Source organism: Boleophthalmus pectinirostris, unplaced genomic scaffold, assembly GCF_026225935.1.
Source record: "Boleophthalmus pectinirostris isolate CB_2022bp ecotype Guang Dong unplaced genomic scaffold, ASM2622593v1 HiC_scaffold_11, whole genome shotgun sequence".
NCBI classification, from domain to species: Eukaryota; Metazoa; Chordata; class Actinopteri; order Gobiiformes; family Gobiidae; genus Boleophthalmus; species Boleophthalmus pectinirostris.
Window position 1 is genome coordinate 18,726,297 of NW_026570994.1, and position 26,016 is coordinate 18,752,312.

At 43.3% G+C, this 26,016-nt stretch overlaps 3 protein-coding genes across 3 annotated transcripts in view; 1 reads left to right on the forward strand and 2 right to left on the reverse strand.

Annotated features, from left to right (window-relative positions):
• Window positions 1-224, reverse strand: part of LOC110156618 (prolactin receptor-like) — a 54,826-nt gene extending 54,602 nt beyond the window's left edge. Inside the window, exon 1 of the mRNA XM_055167021.1 lies at window positions 84-224. The gene's annotated coding sequence lies outside the window, so the exon portion shown is untranslated. The remainder of the gene's footprint in view (window positions 1-83) is intronic.
• Window positions 184-17,475, forward strand: LOC110156598 (cytochrome b-245 heavy chain). The gene is made up of 13 exons (XM_020920798.2): window positions 184-318; window positions 838-930; window positions 2,251-2,361; window positions 4,927-5,011; window positions 5,108-5,253; window positions 6,836-7,017; window positions 8,041-8,173; window positions 8,458-8,550; window positions 11,247-11,500; window positions 13,898-14,060; window positions 14,557-14,703; window positions 14,964-15,088; window positions 16,120-17,475. The coding sequence occupies exons 1-13, from the start codon at window positions 274-276 to the stop codon at window positions 16,235-16,237; spliced, it is 1,695 nt and encodes a 564-aa protein (XP_020776457.1). The 5' UTR covers window positions 184-273; the 3' UTR covers window positions 16,238-17,475.
• Window positions 17,476-20,384: 2,909 nt separating this feature from the next.
• On the reverse strand, window positions 20,385-25,460 carry LOC110156619 (dynein light chain Tctex-type 1-like). The gene is made up of 5 exons (XM_055165794.1): window positions 25,303-25,460; window positions 24,311-24,352; window positions 23,230-23,353; window positions 21,875-21,952; window positions 20,385-20,766 (listed from the first exon to the last, which is right to left on the reverse strand). Exons 1-5 carry the CDS (start codon window positions 25,336-25,338, stop codon window positions 20,693-20,695), a joined length of 354 nt encoding a protein of 117 aa, XP_055021769.1. The 5' UTR covers window positions 25,339-25,460; the 3' UTR covers window positions 20,385-20,692.
• Window positions 25,461-26,016: the final 556 nt, after the last annotated feature.

Sequence of the window (26,016 nt, forward strand, 5' to 3'; positions counted from 1 at the left end):
GCAGGACTACACCCAGTTCAAAACCAGGAATACATAATACTCCAATACTACCACAAATACTCCTTATCACTCTTTATATTTACCACACTTTGTCATGAGAATGTATTTCCTTATTTGATTAAAGTTGCTTCACACTTCCTGGTTTCCGTCCAGTCAGAGAGCTCTAAATTCTGGTGAAATCTCTTGTCCTCGGATCTGTTCATCTCACTCTGGTCCCTCTCCTCCTCTGCTCATCTCTCCATTCTTCTAAAACAAATAAATACAAAAATAAATATGGGGAATTTTGCAGCCAACGAAGGACTTTCTATCTTTGTCATTGTAAGTATTTCAGTTTCATTTATTTATTTTACTTTAATTTCTTTTTCTAGAACTAAAAGATGTTATTTTTTTATTCAAAAGAAGTAATAAACTGTGAGAAACTAATTAGATTTTTTTTTTTTTTATATTTAGTCTTCGCAATATTAATAAGACCAAATTTGTGCAGCTAAAAACGTCAAATTATATGAGCTTTTTAAATCAATATTTAACATGCACTGTGTAACTTAAAGGTCCCGTATTATATTATTTTCTCAAACTGAAAACACTCTGATCCACCTTGTGATGTCATGTGGTCATACAGGAAGTGCTCCACCGTGTTTTTAATATTTTCTTGTATTTTAGTGTTGTACAGTTTAAGGTAAAAGAAACAAAACACAAAAGTTCTACAAATCTAACCTGTAACTCTGTATGGTGGCTTCTCTTGTGCTCTTCTTGTCTCCATTAAGATAGACAGATCCATTCACTAGAAAAGTTCCACAGTGCGTCTTTAATTTCGTCCTGTATTCTCTCGTCTTTCAGCTGGTCTGGCTGGGCATCAACGCGTTCCTGTTTGTTCACTTTTACATGGCCTTCCTCACTCCCAAGTGGTTCTACACCAGAGTCCTGCTCGGGGTGAGTCCTGGTTCAGTCCTGGGTCAGACCTGGTTTGGTTCTGGTTTAGATCCTGGTTTAGATCCTGGTTTAGTCCTGGTTTAGACATAGAATCCCTAGTTTACTCTCTTGTTCAGCCCTGGTTAAGTCTTGGGTTAGTCTCTGGTTTCGTCCTGGTTTAGTCCTAGTTCAGTCCTGGTTTAGATCTTGGTTTAGTCATGGTTCAGCCTTGGTTTAGTCCTGCTTTAGTCTTGTTTTTTTTCTGGTTCAGCCCTGTTTTAGTCCCAAATTTAGTCCTGGTTCAGTCTCTGGTTCAGTCCCGGTTTAGGTCCTGGTTTAGTCCTGGTTTAGTCATGGTTTAGCCCCTGGTTCAGTCTCTGGTTCAGCCCTGGTTTAGTCGCTAGTTTATTCCTGGTTTAGCCCTAGTTTAGCTCTGGTTTAGTCCAGGTTAAGTCTTTTTTTTCTGGTTTAGTCCTAGTTTAGTCCTGGTTTTGTCCTGGTTTAGTCCTGGTTCAGTCCTGGTTAAGCCTTGGTTCAGTCTTGGTTTAGTCCTAGTTTAGTCCTGGTTTAGCCCAGTTTTAGTCCTGGTTTTGTCCTGGTTCAGCCCTTGTTTAGTCTTGGTTTAGACCTGGTTTAGTCCTGGTTTAGTCCTGTTTTAGTCCTAGTTTAGTCCTTGTTCAGTCCTGGTTCAGTCCTGGTTTAGTTCTGGTTCAGTCCTCTTGTCTTTCACATTGAACAAGAGCTTTACAGTTTAATTATTTCCTACAGAAAGCCCCTTTTGTTTTCGCTTCCTCTAAATTCACAGCTGTTTCCTCACAACTTTTACTGTAATTACTTTATATCCCTCAAGTGCACAGAAGCACGCGAGAAACTCACTTTTCTTTTCCCGGAATGTTCCACAGTGTGACTTTAAACAGCTCTACTTTACATTTATTCACTTACAGGTGGTTTTACGGCTCAAAAATACCTAGAAAAACATTGATTCTGACTGTGGTCTCTCTGGTAACTTCGCCTCTCCATGAAGCCAGAAAGGTTTAATGCCATACTGCGGAACATTCCAGAAAAAAGCAATAACATCTCCATGCACCTTTTAAGTTAGAGTTTGGAATATCTGGAGCTCTGTTTTGTTTCATTCGCACAAACCCTGCAGATTAAGATTTTCTTTCAAACACTGAGTTCCACCTTGTGATGTCATCTGGTAATACAGGAAGTGATTTTTAGACTCTATACACCTTCACGACAGTCATCATTTGGATAAAATACACAGAGATAGTAGCAGCAGTAGTACTTGCAGAATACTCGAAGACTCGTAGTATATTTGTGTACTTTCTCTTTTTTCAGCAAGCGTTGTCTTGGGCCCGAGCTCCAGCTGCGTGTCTCAACTTTAACTGTATGTTGATCCTGCTCCCAGTCTGTAGAAACCTGCTCTCCTTCCTCCGAGGAACTATACAGGTACACAACATACACACAACACATACACACATTATATACACACAACGTATACTGCACAGGTACCAAGATATTCACACTAGGGCTGTCGTAGTTAGGGAATTTCTCCTGCAGTGCAGTATAGCGCCCGGAGTTACAATATTTCCAGCGGCTCTAAAAACTGTCAAGGATATAGTGTGTGTAGTGTGTGTAGTGTGTGTGTAGTGTGTGTAGTGTGTGTGTAGTGTGTGTAGTGTGTAGTGTGTGTGTAGTGTGTGTGTGTGTGTAGTGTGTGTAGTGTGTGTGTGTGTGTAGTGTGTGTGTAGTGTGTGTAGTGTGTGTAGTGTGTGTAGTGTGTAGTGTGTGTGTGTGTAGTGTGTGTAGTAGTGTGTGTAGTGTGTAGTGTGTAGTGTGTGTAGTGTGTGTGTAGTGTGTGTGTGTGTGTAGTGTGTGTGTAGTGTGTGTAGTGTGTGTGTGTGTGTGTGTGTGTGTGTGTAGTGTGTGTGTGTGTGTGTAGTGTGTGTGTAGTGTGTGTAGTGTGTGTGTGTGTGTAGTGTGGTGTAGTGTGTGTAGTGTGTGTAGTGTGTGTAGTGTGTAGTGTGTGTAGTGTGTGTAGTGTGTGTGTGTGTGTAGTGTGTGTAGTGTGTGTAGTGTGTGTAGTGTGTGTGTGTGTAGTGTGTGTAGTGTGTGTAGTGTGTGTAGTGTGTGTAGTGTGTGTGTGTGTGTGTAGTGTGTGTAGTGTGTGTGTAGTGTGTGTAGTGTGTGTAGTGTGTGTGTGTGTGTAGTGTGTGTGTGTGTAGTGTGTGTGTGTGTAGTGTGTGTGTAGTGTGTGTAGTGTGTGTGTAGTGTGTGTAGTGTGTGTAGTGTGTGTGTAGTGTGTGTGTAGTGTGTGTGTAGTGTGTGTAGTGTGTGTAGTGTGTGTAGTGTGTGTAGTGTGTGTGTAGTGTGTGTGTGTAGTGTGTGTAGTGTGTGTAGTGTGTGTGTAGTGTGTGTAGTGTGTGTAGTGTGTGTAGTGTGTGTAGTGTGTGTAGTGTGTGTAGTGTGTGTGTGTGTGTGTGTGTAGTGTGTGTGTGTGTGTGTGTAGTGTGTAGTGTGTGTGTGTGTGTGTGTGTGTGTAGTGTGTGTGTAGTGTGTGTGTGTGTAGTGTGTGTAGTGTGTGTAGTGTGTGTAGTGTGTTGTGTGTGTGTGTGTGTGTAGTGTGTGTGTAGTGTGTGTGTAGTGTGTGTAGTGTGTGTGTAGTGTGTGTGTAGTGTGTGTGTGTGTGTGTAGTGTAGGTTGTGTTAGTGTGTGTGTAGTGTGTGTGTAGTGTGTGTGTGTGTGTGTAGTGTGTGTAGTGTGTGTAGTGTGTGTGTAGTGTGTGTAGTGTGTGTGTGTGTAGTGTGTGTAGTGTGTGTGTAGTGTGTGTAGTGTGTGTAGTGTGTGTGTAGTGTGTGTGTAGTGTGTGTGTATGTGTGTGTAGTGTGTGTAGTGTGTGTGTGTGTAGTGTGTGTGTAGTGTGTGTGTGTAGTGTGTGTAGTGTGTGTAGTGTGTGTAGTGTGTGTGTAGTGTGTGTAGTGTGTGTGTGTGTGTGTGTGTGTGTGTAGTGTGTGTAGTGTGTAGTGTGTGTAGTGTGTGTGTAGTGTGTGTGTGTGTGTGTAGTGTGTGTGTGTGTGTAGTGTGTGTGTAGTGTGTGTAGTGTGTGTGTAGTGTGTGTAGTGTGTGTAGTGTGTGTGTGTGTGTGTGTGTAGTGTGTAGTGTGTGTGTAGTGTGTGTGTGTGTAGTGTGTGTAGTGTGTGTGTAGTGTGTGTGTGTGTGTGTGTAGTGTGTGTAGTGTGTGTGTGTGTGTAGTGTGTGTGTGTGTGTGTAGTGTGTGTGTGTGTAGTGTGTGTGTAGTGTGTGTGTAGTGTGTGTGTGTGTAGTGTGTGTAGTGTGTGTGTGTGTGTAGTGTGTGTAGTGTGTGTGTAGTGTGTGTGTGTAGTGTGTGTGTGTAGTGTGTGTGTAGTGTGTGTAGTGTGTGTAGTGTGTGTAGTGTGTGTAGTGTGTGTAGTGTGTGTGTAGTGTGTGTGTAGTGTGTGTGTGTGTAGTGTGTGTGTAGTGTGTGTAGTGTGTGTGTGTGTGTGTAGTGTGTGTGTGTGTGTAGTGTGTGTGTGTAGTGTGTGTAGTGTGTGTGTAGTGTGTGTGTGTAGTGTGTGTAGTGTGTGTGTAGTGTGTGTGTAGTGTGTGTAGTGTGTGTGTGTGTGTAGTGTGTGTAGTGTGTGTAGTGTGTGTGTGTAGTGTGTGTGTAGTGTGTGTGTAGTGTGTGTAGTGTAGTCCTGCACCAGGTCGGGTCAGAGTCCTGCTCCAGGTCGAGTACCCGTGGACTTAAGAGAGAGAGAAGCCTGAGTCTGTGGAGCAGAGTGTCCGCAAAACGCCATCAGGCGACGACCGCACTTACCTCGCTGGTGCTTTCGCCTGCGGTCACCTGATGGTCTACACGGGCGCACCGGGCGGTAACGGGTGGAAAGTTAATGGGTCCGGGTGGGTGTGGGTCTCTAAAATTGGACCTATGCAGGACTCTGGGTCGGGTCACCGAAAAAAAAAAAAATCTCACGCTCTCATTCTCTTTCTCAGTGCTGCAGTCGCACGGCCGCTCGTCAGTTGGACAGAAATCTCACCTTCCACAAACTGGTGGCGTACATGATCGCCTTTCACACAGGTACGAGGGGGTTTCGACGCCCCTGCCCGGACTCAAAGTCTGATAAAACCTGGTCTAACTCAAAATAAACTGTTGTGTCTGCGTGTGTGTGTTTAGCGGTGCACATCGTGGCTCACCTGTTTAACTTTGAGTTCTTCATGAACGCTCAGCTGGACCAGAACCAGACCATCCAATTTGTCCTGTCCCAGATCGGAACCAATGACAACGCCTCCTTCCTCAACCCCATACGCTCCAATGAGACGGTAAGACCTGGGTTTAGACCGGATTTAGACCAAGTTTAGATCCCAAACACTCCAATGAGATGATAAAAACCTGAGTTAGACTGGGTTTAGACCAGGTTAAGTCCAGGTTTAGACCAGGCTAAGTCCAAGTTTAGACCAGATTTAGACTGGGTTTAGATCAGGTTTAGTCCAGGTTTAGTCCAAGTTTAGTCCCAGTTTAATCCAGATTTAGACTGGGTTTAGACCAGGTTAAATCCAGGTTTAGTCCAGATTTAGACCACGTTTAGATCAACTTTATACCCGTTTTAGTGCAGGTTTAGTCCAGGTTTAGTCGAGATTTAGACCAGGTTAAGTCCAGGTTTAGACCAGGCTAAGTCCAAGTTTAAACCAGATTTAGACTGGGTTTAGATCAGGTTTAGTCCAGGTTTAGTCCAAGTTTAGTCCCAGTTTAATCCAGATTTAGAATGGGTTTAGACCAGGTTAAATCCAGGTTTAGTCCAGATTTAGACCACGTTTAGACCAACTTTATACCCGTTTTACTGCAGGTTTAGTCGAGATTTAGACCAAGTTTAAGTCCAGGTTTAGTCCAGATTTAGACGGGGTTTAGACCAGGTTTCGTTCAAATTTTAGTCCAAATGTTTAGACCAAATTTATACCCATTTTAGTCCAGGTTTAGTCCAGGTTTGTTCTTATAAAATCAGATCCAAACAGATGAATAAAGTTATGTATGTGTCATTGCGTCACTGTGTCTCAATAAGATAAATATTACTACATCAGCGTAAAATCTCCCTTTGCCTCAGAAAACCTTTTCCTCAAAACACTTCCTGCTTCAGACGGAGACTTCTGCTTTAGTTCCGACTTTACAAAGACCAAAGTGTTTGTTTATGATTCAATAAACCTGCTTCCCATCTGTGGTTTTATTCATTTTATTCTGTTTAAACACAATATTCGGAGTAAATGAGAGCGTTTTGAGCTCCTAGTCCGAGTTTAGTCCTGCTTTAGTCCTTGATTTAGTCCTGGTTCAGTTTTGGTTTAGTCCTGGTTAAGTCCTGGTCCTGGTTTAGTCTGGTTGGTCCTGGTCTTGGATCAGTCCTGGTTCAGTCCCGGTTTAGTCCTGGTTCAAGTCCTGGTTTAGTCTTGGTTCAGTCCTTGGTTTAGTCCTGGTTTAGTTCTTGGTTTAATCCTGGTTCAGCCCTGGTTCAGATCTGGTGCAGTCCTTGGTTTAGTCCTGGCTTAGTCCTGGTTTAGTCCTTGGTTTAGTCCTGGTTCAGCCCTGATTTAGTCTTGTTTTAGTCCTGTTTTAGCCCTGGTTTAATCCTAATGCAGTCCTGGTTTTGTCCTGTTTTAGTCCTGGTTTAGTCCTGTTTTTAGTCCTGGTTTAGTCCTAGTTCAGTCCTGGTTTTGTCCTGTTTTAGTCCTTGGTTTAGTCCTGTTTTAGTCCTGTTTTAGTCCTGGTTTAGTCCTCTTTTAGTCCTGGTTTAGTCCTAGTTTAGCCCTGGTTCAGTCCTGGTCCAGTCCTGGTCCAGTCCTGGTTCAGTGCTGGTTCAGTCCTTGTTCAGTCCTTGTTCAGTCCTGGTTTAGTCCTGGTTTCTCTGTGTTTCAGTCCCAGACCATCGTGATGTTCACCACGGTGGCGGGTCTGACGGGCGTGGTCATCACTCTGGCTCTGATCCTCATCATCACGTCGTCCACAGAGGTCATACGGAGGTCGTACTTCGAGGTCTTCTGGTTCACGCACCACCTCTTCGTCATCTTCTTCATCGGACTCGTCTTCCACGGATTCCAGTGAGAAAAGTCTCGATTAAGACCTGGTTTAGATCTGATTGAACTTGGTAGTTTGGACGTTTGGTAGTAGTTTTTGTATCTTAGGAGTAGTAGTAATACTAGTAGTAGTAGTAGGAGGAGGAGGAGTAGCAGTAGTAGTATCAGTAGTAGTAGTAGTAGTAGCAGTAGCAGTAGTAGTAGTAGTAGTAGCAGTAGTAGTAGTAAGTAGCAGTAGTAGTAGTAGTAGTAGTAGTAGCAGTAGTAGCAGTAGTAGTAGTAGTAGTAGTCAGTAGTAGTAGTAGTAGTAGTAGTAGTAGTAGTAGTAGTAGTAGTATCAGTAGTAGTAGTAGTAGTAGTAGTAGTAGTAGTAGTAGTAGTAGTAGTAGTAGTAGTAGTAGTAGTAGTATCAGTAGTAGTAGTAGTAGTAGTAGTAGTAGTAGTAGTAGTAGTAGTAGTAGTAGTAGTAGTAGTAGTAGTAGTATCAGTAGTATCAGTAGTAGTAGTAGTAGTAGTAGTAATAGTAATAGTAGTAGTAGTATCAGTAATAGTAATAGTAGTATCAGTAGTAGTAGTAGTAGTAGTAGTAGTAGTAGTATAGTAGTATCAGTAGTAGTAGTAGTAGTAGTAGTAGTAGTAGTATCAGTAGTAGTAGTAGTAGTAGTAGTAGTAGTAGTAGTAGTATCAGTAGTAGTAGTAGTAGTAGTATCAGTAGTAGTAGTAGTAGTAGTAGTAGTATCAGTAGTAGTAGTAGTAGTAGTAGTAGTAGTAGTAGTAGTAGTAGTATCAGTAGTATCAGTAGTAGTAGTAGTAGTAGTAGTAGTAGTAAGTAGTATCAGTAGTAAGTATAGTAGTAGTAGTAGTAGTATCAGTAGTAGTAGTAGTAGTAGTAGTAGTAGTAGTAGTAGTAGTAGTATCAGTAGTAGTAGTAGTAGTAGTAATAGTAGTATCAGTAGTAGTAGTAGTAGTAGTAGTAGTAGTAGTAGTAGTAGTATCTGTAGTACTAGTCCTTCCTCTCATATTCCGTCTGTGTATTTGTATTTTCAGGAGAATAGTTCGTGGTCAGACGAATCAGAGTCTGGAGACCAACGATCCGGAAAACTGCTCCGAGCACTTCCAGGACTGGGGCAGGAACGGGTCCGGCTGCGCGGTGCCGGAGTTCGCCGGAAACCCCCCAATGGTGAGTCCACATCTAGACCGGGTTTAGACCGGGTTTAGACCGGGTTTAGACCGGGTTTAGACCAGGTTTAGACCAGGTTTAGGGTTAGGGTCTAACTAAATAAATTCAAATTCTGGTATAGACTGGGTTTAGACCAAGTTTAGACTCAGTTTAGACCATATTTTGGGTTAAAAGCTGCTTTAGACTGGGTTAGATCTGGTTTAGTCCTGGTTTAGTCCTGGTTCAGTCTTGGTTTAGTCCTGTTGTAGTCCTGATTCAGTCCTGTTTTTTCTTGTTGTTTTCAGACGTGGAAGTGGGTGGTGGGGCCCATGTTCCTGTACGTTTGTGAGCGGCTCGTTCGACTTTACAGATCTCACCAGAAAGTCGTCATCACCAAGGTTTGTAAAAAAATAAATAAATAATTAAAAATAAATAAATAATCAGAAAATTATAAATGTGCCAGGTTTGTACTAAAATGATCTGAAAACTGACTCTCAAATAACATTACAGTCACAAACTAATGCGCATTAGCCAATAGTTTTTCATTTAGTCAGTCTCCTCCTCCTGAACAGATCAGACTTGGATTAGATTTCGATCACTGCTGGTTTAGAGGTGGATTAGACCTGGGGTAGGCCTGATTTAGTCCTGGTGTAGTCTCTTGTTTATGCCTGGTTTAGTCTCTGGTTTAGACCTGGTTTACACATGAGTTAGACCTGGTTTAGACCTGGGTAGACTTCAGTTAGATTTTGGTTAGTGCTGGTTTAGATCTGGGTCAGACCTGGTTAAATCCTGGTTTAGACCTGGATTAGATTTGGGTTCGACTTGGGTTAGTGCTGGTTTAGATCTGGGTTAGACCCAATATAGTCCTGGTTTAGTCTCTTGTTTATTCCTGATTTAAACCTGATTCAGTTCTCGTTTAGTCTTAGTTTAGTCCTATTTTAATCTCTGGTTTAGACCTGGTTTACACATGGGTTCCACCTGGGTTAGATCTGGTTAAATCCTGGTTTAGACCTGGATTAGACCTAGATTAGATTTGGTTTTGACGTGGTTTAGTGCTTAAAACTAAACCACAACTAAACCAGGTCTAAACCAGGACTAAACCAGGTCTAAACATATATTTTGTATTTTTTCTTGGGTTTCCAGTAGTGTTGTAATACTCGAGGCCAGCCTCAAGACCGCTTTTTTATGGTCTTAGTTTCATCTCTGACTTTAGTGCATTTAACCTCAGTCTTGACTCGGTCTTGATGGTGCTTGGACTCGGTCTTGTCTCGGACTCAAGGTCTGACACTCAATGAGTGTGATAAATGTAGGAAATGACAAACATGGTCTTGATTTGGTCTCGATGGGCTGTGGTCTCAGTCTTGTCTCAGTCTTGACCTTTAAAAATCTCACAGGTCTTGGTCTTGTCTTGGTCTCGGGACCCTGTGGTCTCAGAATGGTCTTGGTCTCAATTAGTGCGGCCTTGACCACAACACTAGATTAAAGACAATCTTAAAGCTTTTTTGACTGTGTTTGCTCATGTGCGCACTGTGTCACCATGAAAACTGATTAACATTCCGCCATAGACATACATGTAGAATACCCCCAGTGTGATATAACTGCTAATATTAGACTCTCGGTCTTGATGAAGCTTGGCCTCGGTCTCATCTCGGTCTTGATGAAGCTTGGCCTCGGTCTCGTCTCGGTCTTGATGGAGCTTGGCCTCGGTCTCATCTCGGTCTTGATGGAGCTTGGCCTCGGGTCTCTCGGTCTTCTCGGTCGGTCTCATCTTGATGGAGCTTGGCCTCGGTCTCATCTCGGTCTTGATGGAGCTTGGCCTCGGTCTCTCATCTCGGTCTTGATGGAGCTTGGCCTCGGTCTCATCTCGGTCTTGATGGAGCTTGGCCTCGGTCTCATCTCGGTCTTGATGGAGCTTGGCCTCGGTCTCATCTCGGTCTTGATGGAGCTTGGCCTCTCGTCTCCTGTGGAGCTTGGCCTCGGTCTCATCTCGTCTTCGTCTCGGTCTGATGGAGCTTGGCCTCGGTCTCTTGATGGATCTCGGTCTTGATGAGAGCTCGGCCTCGGTCTCATCTCGGTCTTGATGGAGCTTGGCCTCGGTCTCGTCTCGGTCTTGATGGAGCTTGGCCTCGGTCTCATCTCGGTCTTGATGGAGCTTGGCCTCGGTCTCATCTCGGTCTTGATGGAGCTTCTCGGCCTCGGTCTCATCTCGGCTCGGCCTTGATGGAGCTTGGCCTCGGTCTCATCTCGGTCTTGATGGAGCTTGGCCTCGGTCTCATCTCGGTCTTGATGGAGCTCGGCCTCGGTCTCATCTCGGTCTTGATGGAGCTTGGCCTCGGTCTCATCTCGGTCTTGATGGAGCTTGGCCTCGGTCTCGTCTCGGTCTTGATGGAGCTCGGCCTCGGTCTCATCTCGGTCTTGATGGAGCTCGGCCTCGGTCTCTCATCTCGGTCTTGATGAGCTTGGCCTCGGTCGGTCTTGATGGACTCGGTCTCGGCCTTGATGGAGCTTGGCCTCGGTCTCGGTCTTGATGGATCTCGGCTCTTGATGGAGCTTCGGTCATCTCGGTCTTGATGGAGCTGGCCTCGGTCTCTCTCGGGTCTTTTGATGGAGCTTGGCTCGGTCTCATCTCGGTCTTGATGGAGCTTGGCCTCGGTCTCATCTCGGTCTTGATGATGGAGCTTGGCCTCGGTCTCTCGGTCTCTCGGTCTTGATGGAGCTTGGCCTCGGTCTCGTCTCGGCCTTGATGAAGCTTGGCCTCGGTCTCATCTCGGTTCTGATGGAGCTCAGCCTCGGTCTCATCTCGGTCTTGATGGAGCTCGGCCTCGGTCTCATCTCGGATGAAGCTTGGCCTCGGTCTCATCTCGGTCTTGATGGAGCTTGGCCTCGGTCTCATCTCGGTCTTGATGGAGCTCGGCCTCGGTCTCGTCTCGGTCTTGATGGAGCTTGGCCTCGGTCTCGTCTCGGTCTTGATGGATTTCTCGGCCTCGGTCTCGTCTCGGTCTTGTGGGAGCTTGAACTCTGCGAAAAAAAGAGCACACAAAAAACAAACAAACAAAAAACAACTTTACCTGACAGTTGCGCCTCCGTCCTGCAGGTGGTGATGCATCCGTCTCGTACCCTGGAGCTGCAGATGAAGAGGAAGGGGTTTAAGATGGAGGTGGGTCAGTACGTGTTCCTGCAGTGCCCGGCCGTGTCCCGTCTGGAGTGGCACCCGTTCACCCTGACCTCCGCCCCCGAGGAGGACCACTTCAGCGCCCACATACGCATCGTGGGGGACTGGACCGAAGAGCTGTACAAGGCCTGTGGAGGAGACCGGCCCGAGCAACAGCAGGCCTGGACCCTGCCCAAGTGAGACAGGGGTTTAGACCTGGGTTAGACTTGGGATAGACCTGGTTAAATCCTGGGTTAGACTTGGGTTAGACCTGGTTTAGTCCTGTTTAGTCTCTGGTTTACACCTGGTTTACATTTGGGTTCAACCTGGATTAGACTTGGGTTAGACTTGGTGATTAGTGCTGGTTTAGTTCTGTTTAGACCTGGGTTAGACCTGAATTAGACTTGGGTTAGACTTCGATTAGTGTTAGTTTAGACCCGGGTTAGAACCTGGTTAAATCCTGGTTTAGACCTGGTTAAATCCTGGTTTATAGTCTGGTTTTCACATGGGTTCGACCTGGTTTAGACCTGGATTAGACTTCAGTTGGTGCTGGTTTAGTCCTGATATAGTCTGTGGTTTAGATCTGATTTACATATGGGTTTGACCTTGGTTAGTCCTAGTTTAGACCTGGTTTAAACCTGGTTTAGTCCTGATTTAGACTTGGTTTAGTCCTGGTTCAGTCCTGGTTTAAACCTGGTGTAAACCTGGCTTACACATGGGTTTGACCTTGGTTAGTCCTGGTTTAGTCTCTGGTTTAGTCTCTGGTTTAGTCCTGGTTTAGACCTCATTTAGACCTGGTTTAGTCTCTGGTTTAGTCCTGGTTTAGTCCTGATTTAGACTTGGTTTAGTCCTGGTTTAAACCTGGTGTAAACCTGGCTTACACATGGGTTTGACCTTGGTTAGTCCTGGTTTAGTCTCTGGTTTAGTCCTGGTTTAGACCTCATTTAGACCTGGTTTAGTCTCTGGTTTAGTCTCTGGTTTAGTCCTGGTTTAGACTTGGTTTCGTCCTGGTTTCATCTCTGGTTTAGACGTAGATTAGATTTGGGTTTGACGTGGTTTAGTGCTTAAATCTAAACCAGGTCTAAACCAGGACTAAACCAGGTCTAAACCAGGTCTAAAGCAGGACTAAACCAGGACTAAACCAGGACTAAACCAGGACTAAACCAGGTCTAAACCAGATAGTTGACAGTTGTTTCTCTCAGTTGATCAGTCGTTTTTTATCGTCCTTAAATCTCTTTCCATCTCTCTGTCCTTTTCCAATCGTCTCTCGTTAAATAATGACTCTGTTTGTATTTTTCCGCGAAGCGTTTACAGAAAATGACACGTCTCGCGTCGACGGTGTCAGAAAACCTGCGTCGGCTCCCGGGTCGAAAATGACAAGAACAATTACGGACAGAAAAGAGGCGGCAACACCAATCTGAAATAATAACCCGTCATTCTGAACGCGGCGGGCTACGGCGAGCGAGAGGGACAAAACACAACAGGGGGCCACAGACGAGGAGACGAGGAGATGAGGGAAGAAGGATAGGAGGCAAGGAGAGAGAAAACAAGGAGAGAGGAGGCAAAGAGAGGAGGCAAGAACAGAGGAGGAAAGGAGAGACGGCAAAGAGAGAGGAGGGAAGGAGAGAACGAAAAGCAAAAGGAGGCAAGGAGAGGAGGAAACGAGAGAGGAGGCAAGGAGAGGAGGAAAGGAGAGAGGAGGCAAATAGAGAGGAGACAAGGAGAGGAGGCAAAGAGAGAGGAGGCAAGGACAGAGGAGGCAAAGAGAGGAGGGAAGGAGACAGGAGGGAAAGGGAGGAGACAAGGAGAGGAGGGAAGGAGAGAAGGGAAGGAGAGGAGGGAAGGAGAGAGGAGGGAAGGAGAGAGGAGGAGAGAGAGGAGGGAAGGAGAGGAGGGAGGGAAGGAGACAGGAAGGAAGGAGAGGGGGGAAGGAGAGGAGGGAAGGAAACAGGAGGGAAAGAGAGGAGGAGGAGAGGAGGGAGGAGAGGAAGGAGAGAGGAGCAAGAGAGGAGGAGGAAGGAGAGGAAGGGAAGGAGAGGGGAGGAGAGGAGGGAAGGAAACAGGAGGGAAAGAGGAGGGAAGGAGAGGAGGGAAGAGGAGAGAAGGGAAGGAGAGAGAGGAGAGAGGAGAGAGGAGGGAGAAGGAGGGAGGAGAGGAAAGGAGGAGGGAGGAGGAAGAGAGGAAGGAGAGGAAGGAAACAGAGAAGGGAGGGAAGGAGAGAGGAGCAAAGAGAGTGGATTATTGGGACAAAATCTGGACTATACCAGGACTGAAGTAGGTCTAACCTAGGATTAAATTAGGACTGAACCAAGACTAGACTAGGACTAGAAATAAGGACTAAACCAGGACTAAATGAGGATTTAAACAGGACCTGAAGTTTTATCAAATAGTACATAAATTGTTACGGTCTCTCTGGTCTCTCTCTGGGTCTGGTTATGATCCTGGTCTGACCCGGGTCTCTGTGTGGTCTGGTTTATGTCCTGTCTGACCCGGGTCTCTGTTGTCCTGGGTCTGGTTATGATCCTGGTCTGACCCGGGTCTCTGTGTTTTCTGGTTATGATCCTGGTCTGACCCGGGTCTCTGTGTGGTCCCAGGATCGCGGTGGACGGTCCGTTTGGGACGGCCTCGGAGGATGTTTTCCGGTATGAGGTGGTGATGTTGGTCGGAGCCGGAATCGGAGTCACTCCCTTCGCCTCGATCCTGAAGTCCGTGTGGTACAAACGCATCCAGAACCAGCAAGACACCTACACCAAGAAGGTAAGACCGGGTCTAGACCGGGTCTAGACCGGGTTTAGACCGGGTTTAGACTGGGTTTAGACCGGGTTTAGACAAGGTTTTAGACCGGGTTTAGACCGGGTCTAGACCGGGTTTAGACAGGGTTTAGACCGGGTTTAGACCGGGTTTTAGACCAGGTTTTAGACCGGGTTTAGACCGGGTCTAGACCGGGTTTAGACAGGGTCTAGACCGGGTTTAGACTGGTTTAGACAGGGTTTAGAATGGATTTGGACCAAACTTGGACCAGGTTTAGACTGGATTTAGACCGGGTTTAGACAGAGTTTACACCAGGGTTAGACCAGGTTTAGATGAGGATTAGACTGGGTTTAGACCCGGTTTAGACTTGATTTAGAATGGATTTAGATCTGGTTTAGTCCTGGTTTAGTCCTGGTTCAGTCCTGGTTCAGTCCTGGTTTAATCCTGGTTCAGTCCTGGTTCAGTCCTGGTTCAGTCCTGGTTCAGTTCTGGTTTGTTTCAGATTTATTTCTACTGGTTGTGTCCGGAGACTGAGGCGTTTGAGTGGTTTGCTGATCTGCTTCAGTCGTTGGAAAAACAAATGAACGAACGAGACATGGGCGACTTTCTGAGCTACAACATCTACCTCACACGCTGGAAGGAGCAGGAGGTACAAATACTACAAATACTACGAATACTACTATCAGTACTCCTACTACAAATACTACAAAATATACTACTACTGCAAACCACATGCCCAATGTCACCACCTTCCAAATAAGAAGTGTTATTGTTTTTACTGACTGGTTCTTCTTCTGTGGTTCTTCTGCGGTCCTTCTGGGTTTCTCCTTCTGTCATTCTCCTGTGGTTCTTCTCCTGTGGTTCTTTCTCCTGTGGTTCTCGTGTGGTTCTTCTGTGGTTCTTCTTCAGGCGGCTCACTTCCGCGTTCACCACGAGGCGGAGAACGACCCCATCACTGGACTCAAGCAGAAAACTCTGTACGGAAAACCCAACTGGGACAATGAGTTCAGCACCATCGCCACCACACACCCAAGGTACTACTACTACTACTACTACTACTACTACTACTACTACTACTAGTAGTAGTACTACCTTCCTGTAGTGATGCAGAAAAGAGGAGCCACTGTCTGTGTGAAGTTCATGTTTGTGTCAGTGGATCTGAGGTTCATCCAGTGATGTTCATGTGAAGAAAGTATTTGATCAGTGACCAAACACTGTGGCCAGAGCGTCTTGTCAAAGTCTGATCCCGTCAGACTCAGAAGCTCAGAGTCTGGGTCGGGTTTGTACTTGGATTGGAGACACTGGGAATTCCAGGAGCCACAGGAGGCGCCAGTGGAAAAAACTGTCATTGTGTCCTTAGGCAAGACACTTCACCCACATTGCCTGGTATGAAAGTGGTGTGTGCGTGAGTGATGGTGGTGATCACAGGGGCCGATGGTGCAGATTGGCAGCCGCGCTTCAGTCAGTCTGCCCCAGGGCAGCTGAGGCTGCAGTATTTTACCACACCACTGAGTGTTGAGTGAGTGAATAATGCTCTGTAAAGGGTCTTTGTGACAAATGTCTGTGAAAAGCGCGATATAAATAAAAAACTTACTTACTTAATTAAACAGAAAACAAAATATGCACTCAAATATATAATTAGTAATAAATTATCACACAAATCACAATAATCAAAATTAATATGAATGAATCATATTTATAACAACAATGTTGATATTTGTCATAAATAACAAGTAATATATTAATCAATAACGTCATTTTCCTGCGCCTGTGTCAGACGTCCCCAGGACGTCCAAAAAAGTCCCCGAGTCCATGGTTCAAATATTTAAGTGGACACTGACGTCCAAGTGGAGTCAGAGTTAAACGTCCAAATACTGGACATAATCTGGTCGTCATTTAGTCCAGAACTGGTCTTAGACCGACGGGCGCAACATAGACATGACCTGTACGTCCATAAAATGTCTAATTTAGTGACCCACACAGTTTGGGTCACACTCACAAACTGTGTGGAGTTTGGTGTGACCCAGAGACACTGAAGGTTTTGGGTCAAATGTTTGTGTTTCAGGACCAAAGTGGGCGTGTTCCTGTGTGGACCTCCTCAGCTCGGGAAATCTCTGGAGAAACAGTGTCTGTCTCACTCTGAGGCTGACGTCAAGTTCATCTTCAACAAGGAGAACTTCTAAACCTGACCAAGACCTGGTTTAGACCTGGTTTAGACCTGGTTTAGACCTGGTTTAGACCTGGTTTAGACCTGGTTCTGTGCCTGGTTAAGTCACTGGTCTAGACACTGGATATGTCCTGGTTTAGTCCCTGGTGTAGACCCAGGATCAGTCCGGTTAAGCCAAGTTAAGTCCTGGTTCTAAACCTGATCAAGACCTGGTTTAGACCTGGGACCATCCTGGTTTAGTGCTGATTCTTTTTGGTTCAGTCCTGGTTTTATGCCTGGATTAATCGTGGTTTAGTCCCTGGTCTAGACCCTGGATCAGTCTTATTTAGTCCCTGGTTCAGTTCTGATTTAGTCCTGGTTTAGTCCTAGATCAGTCCTGTTTAAGCCCACGTTCAGTACCTGTTTTAGTCCCTTTTTTAGTCCTGGTTTAGTCCTGGTTTAGTCATGGTTTAGTTCTAATAATAAACATGTCTGTGTGATTTCTTAATGTCCAAAGGTCATTTCGGTTTTTGGAGGGGGATGTTTTGAAACTTTGGGTTTTTTTGAAATTTTCCTCTTCTTCTTTTCAGTTACAGAAACATTCACGAAATTTCGGCTTTCAAAATTCAAACTTCCCCTTTTGACCTTTTAAAACAAGTTCTCAAAGACGGATCTGTCCATTTTTGGGAATGTTGTTTAGCTCTAGTTTAGTTCTTGTTTAGACCTGGTTTGGACCTGGTTTAGTCCTGGTTTCTGTTTTATTTCTTGTCTCCAGTTCAGATTTGATGTGGTTTTAGTTTAAACAAAATTCATCCCCTGGTCAAGACCTGATTAAGTCCTGGTTTAGTCTTTGTTAAGTCCTGGTTTAGTACCGTTTTAGTCCTGAACTGGTTTAGTTTAAACCTGGTTTAGACCTCCTTTAGTTCTGGTTTAGTACACGTTTAGTCTGGGTTTAGACCTGGTTTAGACCTGGTTTAGACCTGGTTTAGACCTGGTTTAGTCCTGGTTTAGTCCTGTTTCAGTCCTGGTTTAGTCCTGGTTTAGTGAGAGTTTAGTTCTGGTTTAGTTCTGGTTTAGACCTGGTTTAGACCTGGTTTAGTCCTGGTTTGGACCTGGTTTAGACCTGATTTAGTCCTGGTTTGGACCTGGTTTAGACCTGGTTAAGACCTGGTTTAGACCTGGTTTAGACCTGGTTTAGACCTGGTTTAGACCTGGTTTAGTGCAAGGTTTAGACCTGGTTTAGACCTGGTTTGAACCCGGTTTAGACCTGGTTTGAACCTGGTTTTGTCCTGTTTTAGTCTGTTCTAGTCCTGGTTTAGTCCTGTTTCAGTCCTGGTTTAGTCCTGGTTTAGTCCTGGTTTAGTCCTGGTTCAGTCCTGGTTTAGTCCTGGTTTAGTCCTGGTTTAGTCCTGGTTTAGTCCTGTTTCAGTCCAGTCCTGGTTTAGTCCTGGTTTCAGTCCTGGTTTAGTCCTGGTTTAGTCCTGGTTTAGTCCTGGTTTAGTCCTGGTTTAGTCCTGGTTCAGACCCTTTCAGACCTAAACATTTGTTGCTCTTTACCTTTAACTTGCTTTGTACAGCTCACATGTACTTTTAAAGACATTTATGTTAGAATATTAAAGTTAAACTTAAATAAATAACTGTAAATATTGCGTGAATCACTCGTTTGTATTTTTCTTTTACCTGTAAAATCTTAAAATCTTCTGGTTGTAAAAGTTCCAGCTGCTGCAGAGTTCAGGGCGGCCATTTTGGAGTTTTGTTTTTGTTTCGTCCAGCAGGCGGCGCTGTTCGAAAATAATAAACTTTAAACTTGACCTAAAATGAAACGTTTTTTTTTTATTATTATTATTATTTTTTTTTTTTTATGAAAATTTTTTATTTAATCATGTTTTTAAAAATGTCCTGCCATTTCACAGCCCTATTATTATGATTTTATTATTTTATTTTTTTCCAGGTGTTGATCCTGGTTTAGTTCCTGGTCTAGACTCTGGATCAATTCTGGTTTAGATTCCATTTGTTACTGTATTAAACCTTTATTTCAAGACTTTTTGTTACAGATGATGAAGTCTTGTCCTGTTTTAGTCTGTTTAGTCCTGTTCTAGTCCTGGTTTAGTCCTGGTTTAGTCCTGGTTTAGTCCTGTTTCAGTCCTGGTTTAGTCCTGTTTCAGTCCTGGTTTAGTCCTGGTTTAGTCCTGGTTTAGTCTGGTTTAGTCCTGGTTCAGTCCTGGTTTCAGTCCTGGTTCAGTCCTGGTTTAGTCCTGGTTTAGTCCTGGTTTAGTCCTGGTTTAGTCCTGGTTTAGACCTGGTTTAGTCCTGCTCTAGACCCTGGTATAGTCCTGGTTTAGAGCTGCTTTATATCTTGTTTAGTTTTATACCTTGGTTTAGAGACCCTGGTCAAGACCTGATTTAATCCTGGCATAGACCCTGGTTTAGTCTAGACCCTGGTTAAGTCCTGGTTAAGTCCTGGTTTAAAACTGGTCAAGTCTTATAGTTTGGTTAGAGACCCTGGTTAAGACCTAGTTTTGTCCTGGCATGGATCCTGGTTTAGTTCTGCTAGAGTCTCGACCCTGGTTTAGGCCCTGGTTTAGTTGAGGTTTATTTTAGACCCTGGTTAAGACCTGATTTAGTCCAGTTTTTGTTTAGATCCTGGTCAATACCAGATTTAGTCCCGGTTAGTCACTAGTTTTGTCCTGGTCTACCATAGAGAGACTCTGGTTTAGTCCTGGTTTAGTCCTTGCTTAGACCCTGGAATAGACCCTGTTTTAATCCTGGTTTAATCCTGGTTTAGTCCTGGTTTAGTCCTGGCATAGAATATGGTTTAATCCTGGTTTAGTCCTGGTTTAGTCCTTTGTTTAGTCCTTGTTTAGTCCTGGTTTAGTCCTGGCATAGACCCTGGTTTAGTCCTGGTTTAGACCTGGTTTAGTCCTGGTTTAGACCTGGTTTTAGTCCTTGTTTGGTTTAAGTCCTGGTTTAGTTTAGTCCTGGTTTAGTCCTTTTCCTGGTTTAGTCCTGGTTTAGTCCTGGTTTAGTCCTGATTTAGTCCTAGTTTAGTCCTGGTTTAGTCCTGGTTTAGTCCTGGCTTAGTCTTGGTTTAGTCCTGGTTTCTTCACTTTGAGCATTATCCATTTTTTCTTTTATCAAGAGTTAAACTGCTTTGTTCTTTAAATTCTCTTTATAATTAAATATTTGGACTTTTTTTTTTGAGGACGTTCAGGTCAAACTCTTTTCTCTTTCTGTCCAAAACCCCAATTTCACAGAAGTATTTTTAATTAAACCTGTGAAAAGCTCAGACGAAATCAATTATTTTTATTTTTATTTGAGAAAAAAACAAAAACACATCAATAAACTTTAACACCGACGGTTCTTTAAGTGAAAATAAAATGGACACGTTACAAACAGCCTTCAGATAAAAGAGGCACAGAAGAGGAAAATTATTTAAAATATTTGGTACTACTACTACTACTACTAATAATAATAATACTAATACTACTTGGACTTGGTTCAGTCCTGGTTCAAAGATGGTTTCGTCCTGGTTTAGACCTGGTTTAGTCCAGGTTTAGATGTAGTTTAGACCTTATTTAAACCTGGTTTAGACCTAATTTAGTCCTGCTTTAGTCCTGGTTTATTCCTGGTTTAGACCTGGTTTAGACCTAGTTTAGACCTTATTTTACCTGGTTTAGACCTGGTTTGGACCTAGTTTAGACCTTATTTAGACCTGGTTTAGTCCTGGCTTAGTTCTAGTTTAGACCTGGTTTAGTCCTAATTTAGATCTGGTTTAGACCTTATCTAGACCTAGTTTAGACCTGGTTTAGACCTTATTTAGATCTAGTTTAGACCTGGTTAAGTCCTAGTTTAGTTCTGCTTTAGGCCTAGTTTAGACTTGGTTTAGTCCTGGTTTAGACCTAGTTTAGACTGTATTTAGGCCAAGTTTAGACCTGGTTTAGACCTAATTTAGTCCTGACTTAGTCCTAGTTTAGACCTTATTTAGACCTGGTTTAGACATAGTTTAGTCCTCTTTTAATCCTGGTTTAGTCCATATTTAGGCCTAGATTAGTCCTGATTTAGTCCTGGTTTAGTCCTAACTTAAAAGCTACAGAAGAAACTAAACAGAATCTATAATCAGTTCTTTTTAAATTAATACGCCAAAAATTTTATTAAATCAAACGATTCAAAACAGAGACAACAAATTTCTGTACAAATGTGTTTTTTTATTTGGCCCAAAACAACAGATGAGAAAAGTCAAATATTAACAGATTTTAAGCAAAAACTGAAACATATATTTATTTATTTATTGTTGGCATAATCACTGAAAAAGGCAAAGAAAGAAAGAAAAAAACAAAAACAAGTCCACTTTACGGTTGTACTGCATTTGTGGCACTGTAGCGCCCTCGTGTGGGTGTCAGAGGGTACTGCGTCGGTCCGTCACGTGATTTCATGCTTGTAACGTGATTTTACGGCAGTTTTAAACATAAATAAACTTTAATAATTTGTTTTTCTAAGCAATGGACAAAGCAAAAACACTGACGATACAATACATGGTGCGGTTTTCCCATTTGACTGTGCAGCTGCCTGGAAAAAAAAGAGGAAGGAGAAAGAAAAAATATTAAAACTCTGATAAAATACTGCTTTAAAAATGTTGTTGTGGTGTTGGTTAAATACAACGAAACTCATCGAAATGTAAATGTAAAAAAACAAAGACCTTTCCTGTTTTTTGTGGATACTAAACTAAATAAATACACTACCTAAACCAGGTCTAAAACAAGACTAAACCAGGTCTAAAACAGGACTAAACCAGGTCTAAAACAGGACTAAACCAGGTCTAAAACAGGACTAAACCAGGTCTAAAACAGGACTAAACCAGGTCTAAAACAGGACTAAACCAGGTCTAAAACAGGACTAAACCAGGTCTAAAACAGGACTAAACCAGGTCTAAAACAGGACTAAACCAGGTCTAAAACAAGACTAAACCAGGTCTAAAACAGGACTAAACCAGGTCTAAAACAGGACTAAACCAGGTCTAAAACAAGACTAAACCAGGTCTAAAACAGGACTAAACCAGGTCTAAAAAAGGTCTAAAACAGGACTTAAACAGGTCTAAAACAAGACTAAACCAGGACTAAACCAGGTCTAAAACAGGACTAAACCAAGTCTAAAACCAAGACTAAACCAGGTCTAAAACCAGGTCTAAACCAGGACTAAAGCAGGTCTAAAACAAGACTAAACCAAGTCTAAAACAAGGACTAAACCAGGTCTAAACGAGGTCTAAAAGCAAGACTAAACCAGGTCTAAAGCCAGGTCTAAAACAAGGACTAAAATAGGACTAAACCAGGACTAAAACAAGGACTAAACCAGGACTAAAACAAGGACTAAACCAGGACTAAAACCAGAACTAACCCAGGACTAAAATAGGACTAAACCAGGACTAAAATAGGACTAAAACCAGGACTAAAACAAGGACGAAAACCAGGACTAAAACAAGGACGAAAACCAGGACTAAAACCAGGACTAAAAAGGACTAAAATAGGACTAAACCAGGACTAAACCAGGTCTAAAACAAGGACTAAACCAGGACTAAAACAGGACTGAAACCAAGACTAAACCAGGACAGCAGGGTAATGGACCTCGTCACTGACAGAAATAAAACTGTAAAAACAAAGATCTTTCGTGTTTTTCTCACCGTCCAGAGCCGTGTCCCAGAAGCAGGAGTTCGCCGCGTGAAGTCCAGCTCCGGTTTTCTGAGTCACCGCACACGTCACTGACATAAAAACATGAATAATTAGTGTTAAATAAAAACTGTTTAGCTGGTTTTAGTCTAGTTTTGTCCTAGTCTGGCCCGGTTTAACTCCTCTGGTTCAGTGGATTTTTATAAGAAAACTACTAAATTAAAATCTACAAACATTTTTACTGATAATTTGTAATAGAAACCAGAACTAAACCAGGACTGAACCAGATCTAAACCGGGTCTAAACCAGGACTAAACCAAGACTGAACCAGAACTGAACCAGGACTAAACCAGGACTGAACCAGATCTAAACCGGGTCTAAACCAGGACTAAACCAAGACTGAACCAGAACTGAACTAGGACTAAACCAGGACTAAACCAAGACTGAACCAGAACTGAACCAGGACTAAACCAGATCCAAACCGGGTCTAAACTAGGACTTAACCAGGTCTAAACCAGGTCCAAACTGGGTCTAAACACGGTCCATATCGAGTCTAAACTAGGACTTAACCAGGACTAAACAGGTCCAAACTGAGTCTAAACTGGTTTAGTCCCTGGTTTAGGTCCATTTTAGACCTGGTTTAGTCCTGATTTAGTCCTGGTTCAGTCCTGGTTTAGTCCTGGTTCAGACTCTGGTTTAGTCCTGGTTCAGTCCTGGTTTAGTCCTGGTTCAGTCCTGGGTTTAGTCCTGGTTAGTCCTGGTTAGTCCTGGTTCAGTCCTGGTTTGGTCCTGGTTTAGTACTGGTTTTAGTCCTGGTTCAGTCCTGGTTCAGTCCTGGTTTAGTCCTGGTTTAGTGGTCCTGGTTGAGTCCTTTAGTCCTGGTTTAGTCCTGGTCCTGGTCCTGGTTTAGTCCTGGTTTAGTCCTGGTTTAGTCCTGGTTTAGTCCTGGTTTAGTCCTGGTTTAGTCCTGGTTTAGTCCTGGTCCTGGTTTCAGTCCTGGGTCAGTCCTGGTTTAGTCTGGTCCTTTAGTCCTGGTTTAGTCCTGTTTCAGTCCTGGTTCAGTCCTGGTCCTGGTTCAGTCCTGGTAGTCCTGGTTAGTCCTGGTTTAGTCCTGGTTTAGTCCTGGTTCAGTCCTGGTTTAGTCCTGGTTTAGTCCTGGTTCAGTCCTGGTTCAGTCCTGGTTAGTCCTGGTTAGTCCTGGTTTAGTCCTGTTTCAGTCCTGGTCAGTCCTGGTTTAGTCCTGGTTTAGTCCTGGTTTCAGTCCTGGTTAGTCCTGGTTTAGTCCTGGTTTAGTCCTGGTTTAGTCCTGGTTTAGTCCTGGTTCAGTCCTGGTTTAGTCCTGGTTTAGTCCTGGTTTAGTCTCTTTCACCTATATACTTGTACTGTTTTCCCAGTTTGCAGAGGTCACTGAGGCAGCGTTCTAAAATGGCCGCGGTCCATTTGTTGATCTGGTCTTTGTTGTAGTCCTCTCCTCCGATCGTGGCATCGATGCTCTGAAGAAAAACAAACAAACGCATGAATAAATATTTAAAAAAATATATTAAAAAAATGAGAGTAAATATGAGCGACTGCAGGTCCGGAGGAAAAAGGACACAGAGGAGCAGGAGCTGGACTGAATCGTAACATGGGATTTTTATAAGAAAACTACAAAATTAAAATCCACAAACATTTTTCCTGATCATTTCTAATAGAAACCAGGTCTAAATCAGGTCTAAACCAGGACTAAACCAGGTCTAAATTGGGTCTAAACTAGGACTTAACAAAGACTAAACCAGGTCTACTCTATACCAGGTCCAAACCAGGATTAAACCAGGTCCAAACCGAGTCTAAACTGGAACTAAACCAGGACTAAACCAGGTCCAAATCGAGTCTAAACTGGAACTAAACCAGGACTAAACCAGGTCCAAATCGAGTCTAAACTGGAACTAAACCAGGACTAAAACAGGTCCAAACTGGGCCAAAACTAGGACTAAACCAGTTCCAAACCGGGTCTAAGACAGGTCTAAATTAGGACTAAACCAGGTCCCAACTGGATCTAAACTGGAACTAAACCAGGTCTAAATCAGAACTAAACTAGGTCTAAACAAGGACTTAACCAGGGCTTAACCAGGAGTAAACAAGGTCCAAACTAGGTCCAACCCAGGAGTAAACAAGGTCCAAACTAGGTCCAACCCAGGAGTAAACAAGGTCCAAACTAGGTCCAACCCAGGAGTAAACAAGGTCCAAACTAGGTCCAAACCAGGACTAAACAAGGTCCAAACTAGGTCTAAACTAGAACTTAAGCAGCTCAAACTAGGACTAAACCAGGTCCAAACTGAGTCTAAACTGGACCTAAACCAGCACTAAACAAAGTCCACACCGGGTCTAAACTAGAACTAAACCAGGACTAAACCCCAAATATTAATAACAATGTCCATCCTCCCAGTTTATTCTGTATTTAACAAACTCACCTCTTTGACGATGGCCTCTGCTTCTTTAGCACCAAACGAACCCTGTTAATACCAAAAACATTTATTATTTCAGATTTAACTATTATTATTTCTATTGTAATGTACTTTTTTGTGGACACTAAACTAAAAAATACACTAAAACAAAACTCCAGGTCTGTTTCTGATGAGGTAACAACATTATAACTTATATTTGTGTAATATTCAGTGTTGGGGAGTAATAGATTACATTTACCGGAATTAAGTAATCAGAGTACAAATTATGAGTAACTGTATTCGGTTTGGATTACAGTTACTTTGTTGAAATAAATGGATTACACAGCGGTATTTTCCTGTTTTCACATTTTGGGCATATCCCTTTTTTTTCTCCCCGGTAATTCCACTCTTTGCCAGACACTGAACCAGGTCTAAACCAGGACTAAAACTGGACTAAAACCAGGACGAAACCAGGTCTAAAACACTAACCAGGACTCCAGGTCTAAACCAGGACAAAAAACCAGGACCTAAAACCAGGACTAAACCAGGTCAAAACCAGACTAAACCAGGCTAAAAACCAGGTCTAAACCAGGACTAAACCAGACTAAATAACCAGGACTAAACCAGACCAACAAAACCAGACTAAAACTAAAGGACTAAACCAGGACTAAGGACTAAACCAGACTAAACAGGACTAAAAACAGGACTAAAACTAAAACAAAACTAAAACAGGACTAAATCACGCTGCGCGGACCGTGTCTCCTATTTCTCTTCTACCAATAATATTTTTTTATTTGGTTAAATAAAGACTGGGCTTTTTGTTGTCTTTTTCTAATGCACTGTTTCAAAAATCTATCTTTATTTGTTATTATTTCATTAGTTAATTGTTGAAAATGTTGTGGAAATAAATGTATAAATTGTTCAGGAGCATCTGCAGTTTTATTCAAAGGGCGTGATTGTGAATGAGAGGAAGATTTATGTCCAAAAATGTCATTAAAAGTGTGTTTAAAAGTGCTCACCTCGTAGCTGGTTTGGGTGTCCTCCGTCCCCGTCATGTTTGAGACAGTTTGTGACAGAAATATTTGTGTTTTTTTTATTAAAATGAAGAGAAAAGTGCAGCAGAATCCGCCCTTCTGTTCTGTCAAAACAATCAACGAGGAGCGAAGAGCGGCCACATCCGACAGTTTAACATCAGATACTGCCCCTGCGGAGGCTGGAACCTGGTTTAGAGTTTGGTTTAGACCTGGTTTAGACCTGGTTTAGTCCTGTTTAGACCTGGTTTTGGTTCCTGGTTTTAGCCTGGTTTAGTCCTGGTTTAGACCTGTTTAGGTTTAGACCTGGTTTAGTTTCCTGGTTTAGACCTGGTTTAGACCTGGTTTAGTCCTTGGTTTAGACCTGGTTTAGACCTGGTTTAGACCTGGTTTAGTCCTGGTTTAGACCTGGTTTAGTAGACCTGGTTTAGACTGGTTTAGTCCTCCTGGTTTAGACCTGGTTTAGTCCTGGTTTAGACCTGGTTTAGTCTGGTTTAGACCTGGTTTGGTTTAGTCCTGGTTTTAGAACTGGTTTAGTCCTGTTTAGTCCTGGTTTAGAACTGGTTTTTAGTCCTGGTTTAGACCTGGTTTAGTCCTGTTTAGTTAGACCTGGTTTAGTCTGGTTTGTTTTAGTCCTGGTTTAGACCTGGTTTAGTCCTGGTTTAGACCTGGTTTAGACCTGGATTGTCCTGGTTCAGTTTA